General features: G+C 37.8%; 1 protein-coding gene across 8 annotated transcripts in view; it reads left to right on the plus strand.

Annotated features, from left to right (window-relative positions):
* The window catches only part of ZGRF1 (zinc finger GRF-type containing 1), a 55,142-nt gene that overhangs the window by 35,538 nt on the left and 2,168 nt on the right, over window positions 1–17,436 (plus strand). For 7 of the 8 annotated variants that reach the window (XM_061164162.1, XM_061164163.1, XM_061164161.1 and 4 more), the window contains 8 exons: window positions 2,666–2,809; window positions 4,691–4,805; window positions 6,156–6,418; window positions 7,710–7,869; window positions 12,370–12,447; window positions 12,646–12,793; window positions 14,387–14,514; window positions 16,213–16,336. In XM_061164162.1, the coding sequence (XP_061020145.1) occupies window positions 2,666–2,809; window positions 4,691–4,805; window positions 6,156–6,418; window positions 7,710–7,869; window positions 12,370–12,447; window positions 12,646–12,793; window positions 14,387–14,514; window positions 16,213–16,336 (1,160 nt within the window). The remainder of the gene's footprint in view (window positions 1–2,665; window positions 2,810–4,690; window positions 4,806–6,155; window positions 6,419–7,709; window positions 7,870–12,369; window positions 12,448–12,645; window positions 12,794–14,386; window positions 14,515–16,212; window positions 16,337–17,436) is intronic. The other variant, XM_061164169.1, reaches the window with a different exon arrangement.

Below are 17,436 nucleotides of genomic sequence, written 5' to 3' on the forward strand. Positions count from 1 at the left end.
TGATTTATCCTCACCTAGCTTGCTTTAGGAGAAGGCAATGGCAACCCACTCCAGTACTCTTGCCTGGAGAATCCCATGGACGGAGGAGCCTGGTAGGCTGCAGTCCATGGGGTCGCTAGGAGTTGGACATGACTAAGCGACTTCACTTTCCTTTTTCACTTTCATGCATCGGAGAAGGAAAGGCAACCCACTCCAGTGTTCTTGCCTGGAGAGTCCCAGGGATGGGGGAGCCTGGTGGGCTGCCGTCTATGGGGTCACACAGAGTCGGACACGACTGAAGCGACTTAGCAGCAGCAGCAGCTTGCTTTAGTTATTTGATTAGTTATTTTAAATGATAAAAGTGAATCAACAAAGCAAAGCTAAATCTGGTACCTATTATAGCTACCTATAGTTCATACAAAGAAACCCCACTAACTTATCTAGTTGTTTCTCCTAACCTAAGGCAGTTAGCATTTTCATCCCTGTGTTCATCAACATCTTGCTTTGCTTTGCATATGTTTATATAAATGAATTCCTTAGAAAGCATTTTTTAAGTTTTAAGGTTTTTAAAATGTTATTCAAGTGATATAGTTCTGTAAGTAATCTTATAGAATTTATCTTTTTCACTGAATAGTATAATATATTGCTGCAGTATATAGATATTATTGATGTTGATCTAAAATCTAGTCTAGATTACGTGTTTTGTGTATAATATTTTATTTTGTGACTGTGCCATAGTTCATTTATTCACTCTTCCATCGATGATCATTTGGTTTCTAAGTTTTGTCATTGTGAACAGTGTGCCGTAAATATTCTTATACTATCCTATAGATGTGCAAGAGTTTCTCTTAGATATAATCCTAGGAATGAAAATGCCACACAAACCTGTAGGCTGTAGTGCCAAACTGATTTCTAAGGTGGTAACATCAATTTATACTCCTGTCTTGTGACTCGGCATACTCAAATGAGCATAAAGTGATCTCATTGTGGTTTTAGTTTGCATTTCTCTGCTTGCCAGTGATGTTGAGTAGCTCTTCATGTGTTTATGAGTTATATATTTCTTCTTACCCATTTTATTATTCTGTTGTTTATAATCTTATAGTTCTTATATATTTTTCATGTAATCTTTTGTTGATATATAAATATATATATATAGTGACTATCTTCCCTCATGTATAAAATAGTAATAATAATAGTATCTATCTGACATTTAAAATGTCTGTTGACCCAGAACGTACCATAGGTTATTGTGTTTTACTTAAAAAACAAAATTCCCATAGAGACATGACCCGCTGATGGACTCTGATCTATTTACCTGTCCTGGGTGCTGAGCAGTCACGCGGGCTGCTGCCCCGCTTCTCATGCTCAAAGTCCTCTTGGTAGCCTCAGGTTTTCCCCCAGAGTTTAACCTCAGGATAGATCCTGGAGTCAACTGCTCCAAGAGTGATAGGATTATTCTATCATCTATTAAATAATGTCCCAGTTGGCCTTCTGTACCCGTAATTCCTTGGTTGGTGAGCTTGGAGTTAACGTAGGAATCTGTTGGGGGAAATTCTGTGTGTGTGTTTCCAGAATTCCTTTCTACCTGTGAAGGATTAGTGGTTTCCCAGCTTTGTAAGATGTGATCATCCTTTTCATCCCGTTCCCTTTGTGACTTCCTTAAGAATCTCTGAAATAAGTCTGGCTTTTCCTGCCCCACCGCTGGTGTTTTCCAGTACTGTACTGGATTTGAATTTCATATTTCTTCTATCATTTCAATAGGATTTAGGGAAAAAGGAGATTTTTTTTTCTGTCAACTATTTTGAATTGGAGATCTTTTTAAAAATTGTGAATATTAAATAAAAAGTATTTGCAAATAGGAAATTGCTTAAGTATATGTTACCTCAATTGGCAGATATTTTTAAATAAATTAGGTCTGAGTGAGTGAGTGAAGTTGCTCACTCGTGTCCGACTCTTTGCAACCTCATGGGCTGTAGCCTACCATGCTCCTCCGTCCATGGGATTTTCCAGGCAAGAGTACTGGAGTGGGTTGCCATTTCCTTCTCCAGAGAATCTTCCCGACCCAGGAATCAAACCTGGGTCTCCCACATTGTAGGCAGATGCTTTACAGTCTGAGCCACCAGGGAAGTTATAAAAGTATAGTAGCAAATACAGCTATTAATATTATAAGTAAATTTTACAACAAATGCAGTTGACTCTTTGTAGGTGTAAATTCAAACTGATGGTAGAAATAATGCAGGGGTAGTCTGGAAAGTAGCCTCCTAGCTGAGTGCTCAGTGTACTATGGAGAAGAAATGAGAACATTAATTAATCTGGAGCATCTGTTAACTGGAAGTCTATTAAGAGAACTTGTATTCTGTCCACAGATTGCCAAATTTATTTGAACACGAAACCATGAAAGGGAAGAGCTATAAAACTGTTTTATAAGAGAAAAATGAGTTAGATGTTTTTATTTATAGTTTTTTTTTTTTTAATAATTATGAAGTAACTTTAAAAGCATAAAATTGAGTTAAAGTCATGGAAATGTTATGAGTTCGGCTCTCTGTTTGGGTGGAATCATGTCAATTACAATAACCACATTTTTTTTTTTTTTTTCAAAAACTGTAGGACTAAGCATCAAAGAAAATCCAAGGTAGCTTTGGATTGAGCATTGTTCTGAGACCTGTAAAAGTGTTTGTCTTTTCAGATGATCTTTGGGTGGTTTCAAAAACCCTAGACTTTGAATTGGATACTTTTGTTGCGTGTAGTACTTTCTTTGGACCATCATCTATCAATGAGGTAGAGCTTCTACCTTTGAAAGGTTATTCCCCTTCGAACTGGCCCGCTAACAGTAAGTATTACTATGACCATATTACTTTATATTAAAAAAGAATGAAAGACATGTGATGCACGGTAAGCAAGCCTGCTAACTTTGTGTGGGATTATTTGATTAAAGCCAACAAAAAAAGAGAAGGAAATGGCAACCCACTCCAGTGTTCTTGCCTGGAAAAGTCCATGGACGGAAAAACCTGGTGGGCTGCGGTCCATGGGGTTACACGACTGAGCACACATGCATGAGGCGGGTGGATGCAGATGGATTGGTAGCAATAAAAAAGCCAACAAAAAACATCCACCTCTGCTTCCTATTGGGCTTCCCTGATAGCTCAGTTGGTAAAGAATCCACCTGCAATGCAGGAGACCCCAGTTCGATTCCTGGGTCGGGAAGATCCACTGGAGAAGGGAAAGGCTACCCACTCCAGAATTCTGGACTGGAGAATTCCATGGATCATAAGAGTCAGACAGCGGGGAGTCGCAATGAGTCAGACACGACTGAGCTACTTTCACGTCTTCCTATTATTGTATACGATGTTCCTAAAAATGTGTATACAAAATATTTCTACAGCTCAAGTCCCAGAGCATTAACAGTACAGTAAAATCTTGACCCCTCACTTAAGTGTTCTGTTATAGTTGAATTTTACATGGTATATATTTAATTTCTAAAAATATAAATAAGAATTTTCTTAATTTCTTACAGCAAGTTCTGGTTCTTGATTTATTTAATTCTCTTGGTTTATTCTAGTAGTATACATTTAATAAACCATTTTTATATTGAGAAGGTTTTGTAGATTTTACAAGAGATTTTGTGAGCAGTTGGATACGATGATTTTCATTTTGAGGCTATTTTATCATCTACCTTTAGAAATTCTTTTTTCTTTTTGGCCATATTGTGTGGCATGCTGGATCCTAGTTCCCTAACCAGGAGTCAGCCTGTGCCCCCTGTACTGGGAGCGTGGAGTCTTAACCACTCGATTGCCAAGGAGGTCCCAAGAAATTCTTAATGAGACAATAGGGTATGAACCTTATTTATTTATTTTTTAAATTATTATTAGTTTTTAATAAAGCTTTAGTAAGCTCAAAGTGAAAGTGAAAGTCACTCAGTTGTGTCTGATTCTTTGTGACCCCATGGACTATACAGTCCATGGAATTCTCTAGTCCAGAATACTGGAGTGGGTAGCCTTTCCCTTCTCCAGGGGATCTTCCCAACCCATAAGCTGAATCCCTAACCAATTCTATGAATCTGTTACTTCTCTATACATTTTGATCTCTGGGATAATTTCTGATGGTTGAATTTGATCCATAACTAATTAAGACACAGCATGTAATGACCCATTTCACCTATTTCATAGACTTTTTAAACTTGATTTTTTTTCCCTTTAGAACTAAATAAACCTAGTCAATCAGCTTGAGTTCAATAAGAGCCTAATTAAGTGAACATTTGTCATTTTTCAAATGCATATTTTTGTATTTGTTGCAGTTGTTTCCTCACTAGTAAACAGCATTCTAATTCCCTGCTTCCCTTATATTTCTATAAAATAACTGAGGAAACAAATGTTGAAGTTACACACACACTACTATACAGTACAATGTGGCGTGCTGACTAAACGGGACTGCCCGCTCTTAAGCAGTGCCACCATGCCCTGACTCAAAACAGTTCTTGTTTCATTGACTGATACATGGAAGTCCAGATTTGGTATGTTATGCAGTTTATAAAGTATGAATGAGCAGGTCGTATACTGGTTTAATGGATAAAAGGACCTCTGCCTATATACTTAAGGGTTTATTTTATGTTGTGACTAATCCATATAACTCTGAGTTATATGGACATTTAATAGTTTTTTTAAATGGTCCATTTGTTTACATTAAATGTTCATTTTTTGTATTCTGTCTGCAGCAGTGGTCCATGCATTATTGGTTTGTAATGCCAGCACAGAGCTGACCAGTTTAAGAAATATTCGGGACTACTTTAATCCAGCTACTCTACCTCTAACACAGTACCTGATAACAATGTAAGTCATTACTTACCTTTGGGTCATTGGTATTCAAAAATGGTGACTGATCATGAATATGAAAATGGAGTAAAAGTACATTACATAAATTTTTGCCAATAAAATGTTAGTTTTCTTTTGGGGATTATGGGGTTACTCTCCATTAGTAGTTAAAAAGAGAAAGGGGAGGTACACATCATTTCCCAACAGTTCATCTATTTATTTATTTATTGTAGTTGGGGCTAACAAGGGTTACCTGCAGATATTTTTCCTTTTTGAAGGAATAATTTCTTAAGGATGTTTTGAGTGTTTTTATTTTTTTATTTATCTGTACCTTTATGTTGCAAATTATTAAACATTTAAAGTTACATAACATTTTACAGCTTTAATACAGTGTATGTATTGATACTGATCTTATTCTTGCTGCTGCTGCTGCTAAGTCGCTTCAGTCATGTCCGATTCTGTGCGACCCCATAGATGGTAGCCCACCAGGCTCCCCCGTCCCTGGGATTCTCCAGGCAAGAACACTGGAGTGGGTTGCCTTTCCTTCTCCAATGCATGAAAGTGAAAGGTGAAAGTGAAGTCACTCAGTCGTGTCCGACTCTATGTGACCCCATGGACTGCAGCCTACCAGGCTCCTCCGTCCATGGGATTCTCCAGGCAAGAGTACTGGAGTGGGGTGCCATTGCCTTCTCCGGATCTTATTCTTGACATAACCTGTATCTTCATTTTAAATTTCTCAACCACCTTGTCCCTTTCTTTAAAAAATTGGAAGTGACATATTGAATTCACTAAAGTGATAGAAAAAGTCTACATTCTAATTTGGAATGTTATGATCTAACTTGTGGTATTTCATTTTTTCCACCATAATGAAGTCCTAGGTAAAAAAGTAAATATCCTTATCCATTTTGTCATTTATCTACTTTGAAATGAATTCAGTCTTAATAGAAATAAAACCAGTTTATTTTCATTTTACCTTAAATGAAGCTATATTAATTGTCTAAGTTGGTTTTGTTTCACAGAACATGGGCTTTAAAGTCAGCATACCACTTATTAACTGTGTGCTTTCAGGGGAATAAAAGGTTAATATTTCTATATCTCTATATGGGATAATTAAGTACATAGTATTGTTGTGAAGATTACATCAAGTAACATAAAATGCTTAGCATAATGCCAGCACATAGTAGGTTTTCAACAAATGTTCTCTTTTCATCCACCCTCCTCCAAACTGGGGTATATGTTCATTTGTGTCTCCAAAAAAATATTCTCTGTGATGCTTATAAAGTGAAGGCTAAGTTACAAATAGGTCTGCTCACCTGTTTCAAAAGCCTCTCATTTAAAAAAATTTTTTTCATGCTGCCTTTTTACTAGGTCTTCATCAACTACAACGAGCAACAAGAGAGTCAATAAGAGAAAGTTTATCCCACCAGCCTTCTCAAATATCAACACAAAATTTGAACTTCTCAGTATAGAAGCAACACTGAAGTTGGCTAGTGAGTTAATTCAGGCGCACAAGTTAAACGAGGATCAAGCTGCAGCTCTAATTCAGATAGCTCAAATGATGGCATCACGCCAGAGTGTTGAAGAAGAGAAGGAACTGGCAATTCATACCCTCCCTATCACGATCATACACGGTAAGAAGCAGGAAAGAAAACAGCTCTAGTAAATACATTGTATTATAAGCTTGTGTCAGTCAATCTGCACAATTTGTAATTTCCTAGTCAAACAAGATTCCAGAATAACTCAATAGATTTTTTTCAAACCTGAACCCCCTTTAGTATCTTTCTCTCTAGATTAAGTGATTTTCTCTTAACGCTGCTCCATCTCTCTTACTGTTTCCCCCTGTTAGATCACTCACTGAGATGTCCCTTCTAGTTTCCTCCTATTTTTCATATTGATATTTCATTTTCATTTCATATTTTCTATCCTCTCCAGCTCAGTTGTACCCGCTCAATCCAGGCCTTTAACATAGCTCCCTATCGCCTAGTTAGTGAGAGTGTGGGCTCTCTTAGCTTTAATTCCCTCCTCTGTAAAATAAGGTTTGATAATAGCATCTGTCTCATAGGTTTGGGGATTAAATGTTAACATAGATAAAGAGCTCAGAATGGTACCTGGCACATGGGAGGCACTTAGTAAAGTTAGCATGTATTTGTTATGATCTCACACAGCTTTCTAATTGACCTACTTCAGTTCTTCCTTTCTTCTTATTTTTACTCAAGTTGTTGTTCAGACACTAAGTCATATCCAACTTTTTGCAACCCCATGAACTGCAACAAGCCAGGCTTCACTCAAGCAGTTTTTCTTAAAAAAGAAAAAAAAAAAAAAATCTGATTAAGTCATTTCCATTGCTTAAAATTCTTCATTGATTTCCATTGGCCTTTAAGATATAATTCAGACTTTTAGCCGTAGCAAGCAAAACTCTTCTGTGATTTATCCCCTGGCCTTCTTTGTCAAACAGCCTCCTCTCCTCTCTTTTTGCTACAGCCCATGCAGAAATACTTAGCAGCTTCATGCATTGTCATATCTCTGCCTGGAATGATCCTTTCCTCAAGAGTTGGGATATCTTACCCTGGAAGACTTAGTTCTCCTTTTTATTTTTAGGAAGCATTCCCATCTCCACCAAAGGAAAGAGAGATGTTTTTTCTCTGATGCCAATAGTGTTACTTAACTGTATTGTTTTATCACTGTTCTTTACTTGTCTATCTTCCTAAGTAGACTGTGGTCTCGTTAAATGTGAAAGTCTTTTGATTATCTATGCATTTACTCCTTGTGCTAATTAAACACATGGTTGGCACGCAATATTTTTTAATAAATTAATTAAATGAAGGAGAGAGGGAGGGAGATGGATGAGATATTTCTTGTGCTTTTCAGAAATTTATTTATGATGTTGCTTTTACTTTTCTTCCCCCCCTTCAAAATAATTAGGCGTTTTCGGAGCAGGAAAGAGTTACTTGCTGGCCGTGGTGATTTTGTTTTTTGTGCAACTATTTGAAAAATGTGAAGCTCTTACAGTTGGAAATGCAAGACCGTGGAAACTTCTGATTTCTTCTTCTACTAATGTAGCTGTTGACAGAGTGCTTCTTGGGTAGGTGTGACAGGTGTATATAAGTGCCTAATGTGTTAGGTTGTTGAGAGGCAGTCCACCATGGGCTCTGAATGTCCATGCACGTTTGTGCTGCGCATGCCAGACAGGCAAAGCCTTTGTCTCTGACTCGAGAACCAGAGTCCATGAAACAGGAAGAGGCTGACTTAACAGTTGTAAGTAGGATAAAATACATACGAAACCTGACAGTTTTGACATAGGATGGGATCAGTTCAGTTCAGTCGCTCAGCCGTGTCCGACTCTTTGTGACCCCATGAACTGCAGCATGCCAGGCCTCCCTGTCCATCAGCAACTCCTGGAGTCCACCCAAACCCATGTCCATCGAGTCGATGATGCCAACCAACCATCTCATCCTCTGTCGTCCCCTTCTTCTCCTGCCCTCAATCTTTCCCAGCATCAGGGTCTTTTCCAGTGAGTCAGCTCTTTGCATCAGGTGGCCAAAGTATTGGAGTTTCAGCTTCAACATCAGTCCTTCCAATGAATATTCAGGACTGATCTCCTTTAGGATGGACTGGTTGGATCTCCTTGCAGTCCAAGGGACTCCCAAGAGTCTTCTCCAACACCACAGTTCAAAAGCATCAATTCTTCGGCACTCAGCTTTCTTTATAGTCCAACTCTGACATCCATACACGACCACTGGAAAAACCATAGCCTTGACTAGACGGACCTTTGTTGGCAAAGTAATGTCTCTGCTTTTTAATATGCTATCTAGGTTGGTCAAAACTTTCCTTCCAAGGAGTAAGCGTCTTTTAATTTCATGGCTGCAATCACCATCCACAGTGATTTTGGAGCCCAGAAAAATAAAGTCAGCCACTGTTTCCACTGTTTCCGCATCTATCAGCCATGAAGTGATGGGACCAGATGCCATGATCTTAGTTTTCTGAATGTTGAGCTTTAAGCCAACTTTTTCACTCTCCTCTTTCACTTTCATCAAGAGGCTCTTTAGTTCTTCTTCACTTTCTGCCATAAGGGTGGTGTCATCTGCATATCTGAGGTTATTGATATTTTTCCCGGCAATCTTGATTCCAGCTGTGCTTCCTCCAGCCCAGCATTTCTCATGATGTACTCTGCATATAAGTTAAATAAGCAGGGTGACAATATACAGCCTTGATGTACTCCTTTTCCTATTCGGAACCAGTCTGTTGTTCCATATCCAGTTCTAACTGTTGCTTCCTGACCTGCATTCAGATTTCTCAAGAGGCAGGTCAGGTGATCTGGTATGCCCATCTCTTTAAGAATTTTTCACAGTTTATTGTGATCCACACAGTCAAAGGCTTTGGCATAGTCAATAAGGCAGAAATAGATGTTTTTCTGGAACTCTTGCTTTTTCGATGATCCATCGGATATTGGCAATTTGACCTCTGGTTCCTCTGCCTTTTCCTAAACCAGCTTAAACATCTGGAAGTTCACGGTTCACGTATTGCTGAAGCCTGGCTTGGAGAATTTTGATAGGATGGGATACTCATGTAAAAATCTGAGTCCAGCCAAGGATATATATTGTTGGGGGAGGCAGTCCACTATGCGTGGCCCTGACCACTCTAACCCAACACAGTTTTTCCGGTTGTGTTTGCAGTAAGCAACCGTGACTGATGATGTAGTGTCTCCCTCGAGGACAAAGAGCAGAGTTGCTGATTTCTTGTTAAACAATCGTGGGTTTCCAGGCTCAGTGTTCCTTTCCTGCAGCTCATCCACTGCAGTGCAGGTGTCCACCTGTGTCCTCTGTGTCTCCTCGTACGACGTGGGGACCACAGGAAACCACTGTGGACATGCCAGTGCTTATGCTGCTTCCAGTGCCATGAGTAAAAGGCCTTTGTCTCTGACCCAGGAGCTTAGGGTGGCTACTTTGAAAGTAGGCTAAAATTGCAGAACCAGGTGACAGGTTATTCTCTCATCTACCTGCCTGTATGAACACATAATAACAAAGTAGCTGAACAGTTTGATTAAATTATGTTTTGGTTTCAGTAAGAGGGATCCACCTTTAATTTTACCCTTATCCCATCCTTGTGCCAAAACCATCAGGTTTCGTATGTGATTTTTTTCCCTTATTGCTGTTGTTTAGTCACTAAGTCGTGTCCAACTCTTTATGACCCCATGGACTGCAGCCAACCAGGCTCCTCTGTCCATGGGACTTTCCAGGCAAGAATACTGGAGTGGGGTGCCATTTCCTTTTCCAGGGGATCTTCCCGATCCATTCTTCCAGGGGTTTAACCCAGGGATTAAACCCATGTCTCCTGCATTGGCAGACAGATTCTTTACTACTGAGCCACCAGGGAAGCTTGATCTTTTTTCCTACTTACAAACTAAAAGGTTAGCCTCTTGCTGTTTCATGGAAGCAATAATGCAATCTGTTATACAGGGTAAAATTTTTGTGTAAGATTTTATTAAAAATGCAAAGAAGATATTACATAATGTTTTACCAGTATTCCAATGTTTAATGATCTGAATTTCAACATAAATGATAGTTTGATTGGGAGAAATAATCCATTATTTATAAGTATAGCCTTTTAAAAATTAACTTTTATAATTGTATTAGGTAATGGGTATAGTAGAAAATATGCAGACCTAACATTTTTTTATATTTATTTACAGACTTTCAATACATACACACACATTCATGTTGTTTTCCAAACTTAGTTTTCAATAGTATATACTGTTTGTTTTGTGTCCTACTTTTTTTTTAACTCAAAGATTATTTCTTTATGGTATTAAATCTTAGAAACCAAAATTTTCATAGTTCTATTATATATGCCATGGGTTTTGATCTATAAACAATTTTTGTACTATAAACAATTTTTGATCAGTAAGTTCTTTCCAAGCTTTTGCTATTATAAATAATGTTATAACCAAGATTCTTAAACATAAATCTTTGTCTCCATTTCTGATTCTTTGCTGAGGGCAAACCTAGGCCCAGAACAAAAGATATGAACATTTTAAAGCTTCTTGATATACTTTGTGAGATTGCCCTCTAGGCAAGTTCTACCTATGTGTACTATTCTAAGTAATCTAAAACAGTGGCTGAGGACATTTTTCGACTCAGGATAATGAGCAGTTACTTGAGGACAAACTGGAAAGAACTTTAGATTGCTTAGCTTTAGATAAAAATTTAATCTGTTTAGAAGAGAAAAATCAAGAAGCTAAAAGAGTGAGGACTATGAAAGGTAACAAAAAACATACAAGAGATTCTTTAATGCTTAAGCCTCTGATGCGGACCTGAGGGATGTGGACTGCAGTTAGGATCTGTATCTATCCCAACTGCATATAAGCTGGACCCAGACATTTCTTCACACTGAACTGACATTTAGCTATATACTTGGATAATGCATTTCAATTGCAATGGATGGAATAGGATGAAGAATTTCTTGAGAAGAAATAAAATATTTTTTGCCCCATGATATGATGAGGATACTACACTGTTCTCATAGAATTAATACACTTACATTGAAAAACATATATAAACTAGTTTTTCAGACTGAAAAATAGCTATTATCCAAGAGATAAACTAAAAAAATGCAAAACCTGAAGTCTGTTCATGTATTGATTGACATTAAACAAATTGCTTCAGGATTATCTAGGAAAATGATGTTTGGAGAGCCATAGTTTCTTTAGTTTTCCAGTTCTTTATCCCCCATTTGAGGTGACTGATGTTTCAGAAGTCTAGGTGTTCAGTGGGTCCCTCCTCTGTTCCTCACATAAAGCAGGAGCTGTAAGATACGTAAGAAGGAAGGGAGGTGAGGGCCGCTGCTGCACAGAGCCCTCACTAGGGGTCACGGATGTGGAAGAACAGTCACCCATATCTTTTGGAGGCAGACAGACTTGCCCAGGTTTGATTCATGACTGCCTCACTTATTAGCCATGTGGCCTGACTTAGCAAAATACCTGACTTAGAGCTCTGAGTTTTAGTTCCTCATCTCTAAGATGAGATATCGTGCAGAGCTATAAGGGGTATTAAACAAAGCAAGGTATATAAAGAGGCTAACACTCTTCCCACTAAATCTTGATGCTAAATATATGGTAGCTGTTGCTTTCCATGATGTCTTTAGAGCAGTTTTGTCTTTTTTGTTTATTCTTGTGGGTTTTTTTTTTTTTTTTGGCCATGCCACGCGGCTTGTAGGATCTTGTAATAATTCCTCAACCAGGCATTGAGCTGGGCCACAGCAGTGAGAGCACAAAGTCTTCATCAGTAGATTGTCAGGGAGTTCCTAGGGCAATTTTATTTGTGGTAAATTCTAACATCAGTATTTTGTGAACATTTCATGAGCCCTCAACATAAGATAATACATCTTTTTAAAATTCTCTGAAACACGTTTTATAAAAAGTTTTTCAGCTACATTGCCTTTGAGTTTAGGAATTTCACATTAAACTACATAACTATGAAATATATTAGTATACAAAGTTATGTTAATAACGTGTATATTATATGACAGTTTGTTTTAGATTCTCTTTTCTAAATAATAAATCTGCTTCACCATGTTTTCTTTAAAGGCTTCTTAGTCTTGGATTTGAAAAGTTTGTCAGAGTTGGGAGTGTCAGAAAGATTGCCAAGCCAGTTTTACCTTACAGGTAAGAATGCCAAATTCCAAAAGTCACAGAATGTGCACAGAAGTATAGTTTTACATAACTCTTACCTTAAATGTGGTTCTGAAGAAGACTAGAGAAAGCCTTTTTCTTGGTGTTAATTTAGGAACTCTGTGTTTTGCTTTTTTGGGATACTACTAAAATAGAATAAAAGGGTATTCTTTTATGTAATTGTTTTTTAAGTTTGTATGCTGGCTCAGAAAATGAAAATGAACAATTAAAAGAACTGCATGCACTCATGAAGGAAGACCTGACTCCTATGGAAAGAGTCTATGTGAGGAAAAGCATTGAGCAGCATAAACTGGGGACCAATAAAACCCTGCTGAGACAGGTGAGAGGAAACAGCGCCAGCTGTTTATTTCTTTAATTTATATATATGATTTATATTATTTTTATTCCTATTGAGAGGAATATTATTCCTATTTATCTCCCTTACGTAAATAAAAAAAACCCAACTATGATAGCTTAGATTCAACTAAAGTGTGCCTGTCTATGTAATCCATGTTTTATTTTATTGACACTGGGCAAAATATCCAAGTGAATTTTATCTTTGATGCTTTCCTAGAAAACCAAACCCTTCAGGGTCTGTCTAAAATCTGTCCAAAAACCTGGGAGGCTCAGACCATGGATCCCAGGTATTGGGAGCCCACATTGGACACATAGGGTCTCTGGCTGTAGCAAGTAGCATCATCGCCTTTGTCAAGTTCTGACTCAACATAGGGTGTCAGCTTTGAGGAAAGAAGTCTTCAGTAGCTTTCTCCTATAAAACAAAGCATGGGGGAAGAAAAGGGAATGGAAGAAAAGAGGGTTGTTGACTTGTTGGACAGCGTGGACATGGGTCACTTTCTGCAAGAGATTTGGGACAAACATGGTGCTTGGGACCCTGTTTCAGTGAGCTACTGCTGAAATACCATTGCTTAACAAACAAAATCTCAACAACTTAAGACAACAAACTTAATGATTCAATGATTCTACAGGTCAGTTGGTGTAGGTCAGACCTCTCATTCTGAGAACAGTTGTCTGTGGCATGATGGCCCTCTCCTGACAGATGGCAGAAGTGCAGGAGGGCAGGCTGGATCATATAGATACATGTGAAGCTTTTGTTCATAGCATGTCTGCTAACATTCCATTTGCTATAACAGGTCGTATGACCAAGCCCAGTGTCAGTGGGGCTGGGAAATACACTTCACCTGCTTCTCTGGTGGGAAGTGCTGCAAAGCCACACAGCAAAGGGTGTGGATGAGTAATAACTACTCTCGTGGTGAAGGAGAGAAAATTGGAAATAATAATCAGTCTACAACAAGTTTTAGTTCTAGGAGTCCCCAGAATGCATCACACTAGCTTTTTATTATCCTAAGTATGGACTTAACTTCCCTCCTTTTTCCCCGACCAAATCCAGAAGGGCTTAGTTTGACTACACTCAGCTAGTGCAGATTAGTCATTTATATGAACTACTTGGGCTTCTCAGCTGGCTCAAACGGTAAAGAACCTGCCTGCAATGCAGGAGACCAGGGTTCGATCCCCAACTTGGGAAGATCCCCTACAGAAGAGAATGGCAACCCACTCCAGTATTCTTGCCTGGAGAATTCCATGGACAGAAGAGCCTGGCGGGCTACAGCCCATGGGGTCGCAAAGAGTCGGACACGACTGAGTGACTAACACACACACACTTATTTTACATCCTTTTCCAACATACTGATATGTTACTATAATCTATTGTTCATTGGTATCATTTGTTCACTAATAAAATTCTTTTAAGAGGAATTCCTTATGTGGGGATAATGAAAATGTAGATGTCAAGTGGCCTATTCTGATTGGTGGTGATTAAATTAGGACTAGCTCATTTATGGTTTTAGCCTACAAGTTCTTTGGTAAGTATATTCTTTGTTTAACAGTTGTTAACAACATTCTTATTACACTAAAGGTTCCAGTAGTTGGAGTTACTTGTGCGGCCTGCCCGTTTCCATGCATGAATGATCTGAAATTCCCCGTGGTTGTCCTGGATGAGTGTAGTCAAATGACAGAACCGGCTTCTCTCCTTCCCATTGCAAGGTAACCTAAAAAGTTCTTTTCCAAAGACACTCGGATGTTGCAATTATTTCAAACATTCCCTCAGTTCAAACTCTTACCAAACTTGTGAAAATTCCTAGCAATGCAAGTACTAAACTGATTCTTTAAAAGAATGTGAAAGGAAATTTGAGGGGGGGAGGTGTTAGTATATCAAAATTTGGTTAGATCACAGTTTAGACACCTGAATCATATAATTCACAAAAGCCTTGAAAGTTCTAGTGCTAGGATTCTGCTGGAACATTGCAGATCTCTTAACCCGATTAAAGGTGCCTCTTTAGTCACAGTTTTAAGAACCTAACTCTACTGAAGAAAGTTCTTTAGTTCTTACCTTGATATAATTCCAGTGTTTAGGTTCAAAAATAGTTTTTAGATTATGAAAGTAGATAAAATATATAAAGAAAAATAAGTTGAAAATGAACATTTATCTACTAAAATTTTAAAAACTATGAAATATTCTAAGCTGTCTCAGCCCACTGAAACACTGTGCTTTTTTTTTTTTTTAAACACTGTGCTTTTAAAGCATCTCTTACTGAGGAATCCTAAAGGCAGAGGAGGGTGTGCTAAACTAGATCAGACTAATAGGCTCCAGTCCTAGGCCTTGTTCTGTCCCCCTTTGCTGTTTTGCTTTTTCCTTCTTTATAGTATATATTTAATCTTCTGATTTCCAATGTACACGTGTTGAAAATACACAAGAAAGATTTTACTTCACCAGTACTTTTACATTAATATATTTTGATGCAATATGTATATGGCAATAAATTGCCACACATCATAACCAAAAGTATGGGGTTTCTTCCCTTAAAAAAAAATGGGGATGTAACATTAACGAACACTTTTAAAATAAAGCACACAATGACTTTGGTGAATTTACAGATCTTTTTTCCCAGCTGTAAAGGATGAGGGGGGAGGGCATCAACTGTCACACTCTGCCTGAGGCTTGGGAGGTTCCTGCATCAGAGGGCTTTCAAGGTTTAAACTGGGACAGTCCTGGGCACCAGCACCAGTTGGTCACCCTAATTAGGAGCCAGGGACGGAGAAAGTAAGGTCCTACATAGAGGGCAGAGGAGCAGTATTTATGGAGCATCTATTGTATACTAAACATATTACACGCGTTAAGTCCTTACAACAGCCATGCAAGGTATTATTATATCAAGGTTACTGATAAAAATACTGACACTGTGGAGATTAAATAACTTGCTGTGTCCATAGACTATAATAGAGCTAAAACTTGGATATAGGTTTTTCTAAAAAACTTGGATTTTCCCCCACTATATACTACTCCTATTTAAAAAGACATTTAACCCCTGAGAACCTAATATACTTCATCTCTAAAACAAAAGTTTAAGCTAAATGACAGCTAAGAAAGTTTTTAAGTCTAAGTTTATAGATTCTCAAAATCATTATTCTCAAAGTGTGTTCTGTGAAATACTGATTCCTTGCCAAGGCAGGGGACACTGAATAGGTTTTATGTGGGAAAAGTTAAGTTATGTGGAGGACTCTTGACTCCATGACTTTGTAAAGCCTTTGAGTACACCCAGTAGCACTACTAAGCCTTGTTTGTTCTCTGCACACTTCATGGTATTCAGACTCTTTGAAATACGTTTTAGAAAAAGGTGCAATAAATGATGTTAATGCATATTTTTCTCATTGCTTAGATTAATTTTTAGAATTTTGTTTTAGGTTTGAGTGTGAAAAGCTGATACTTGTTGGAGATCCTAAACAGCTTCCTCCTACTATTCAGGGTTCTGATGCAGCTCATGAAAATGGACTGGAACAAACTCTTTTTGACCGACTCTGCTTAATGGTACTACTTCTGAATTCATACAGTTATCATTTATTGATTATACACTGTGTAGGTTGATAGAAAATAAAATATAGGGCAAGACCAGGTCCTTGCCCTAAAATTATTTTAATTGGAGTCATTTAGAAAGTACTCATCTTAAAGATAAGGAGAACACTAATAATCTAACAATAAAATGAATCTTTCCCCTGTGAATTTTAGTAGTGGGTAGTAAGTATATTGATTTTGCTATAAAATAAAAACAGTCTATAATGTTTCTCTTATCCATGTCCAGTGTTGTGAGCTCAAGTGCAACTGCTGGGTCTGATGCTATTTCTATATTCAACTTTTGAGAAACTGTCAAACTGTTTTCTATAGCAGCTGTACACTGCATTCCCAGCAGCAACGTGCAAGAGTTCTAATTTCTCCACATCTTTACCATAATGTTATTTTTCATCTTTAAAAAATTAGTAGCTATCTTGATGGGTGTGAAACGGTATGGGTGTGGGTGTGATTGTGTTTTCCCTAATGTGTAATGATGCTGCGCGTCTTTTCATGCACTTATCTTTGGAAAAATGCCTGTTCAAGCCCTTTGCCTATTTTTGAATTGGGTTGTTTTTGTTGTTCAGTTGTAGGGGTTCTTTATATATTTTGGATTTTAATTCCTTATCAGATACATGATTTGTAAATATTTTCTTCCATTTGATAGGTTGTCCGTTCATAAATTTATACCCTAAAAGAGTTTTGGGGATTGATTTTTTTCCTCACATGTTTTTCCCCCATAGAAGACCCTTTGTCCATGTGATCACTAATCCTGCATTTTATTACATATTATTATCAGAGTACCATCTAACTTTTCAAAATGTTCAAACAGTATTATGGAACATTTTGCAAATAAAGACCAGGAGAGCCCTAAAATAGATGGGAAGTAGTTTATGACGTGTTCACAAAATCGAAAACTTGTTTTAAGATGCAGAGTGAAAAATAGCTTGTACCCAAGGAGGAAAGTTAATGGGTTATCACCAACAATTTCTGATTTGTTTTTAAAGATTTCTTTTCAATTTAGTGTTAGGCCAACTCCACATAGGTTCTGAAGGCATAATGTTAGATACCAAACTTACTAG

Source organism: Dama dama, chromosome 17 (genome assembly GCF_033118175.1).
Source record: "Dama dama isolate Ldn47 chromosome 17, ASM3311817v1, whole genome shotgun sequence".
Classification (NCBI taxonomy): domain Eukaryota; kingdom Metazoa; phylum Chordata; class Mammalia; order Artiodactyla; family Cervidae; genus Dama; species Dama dama.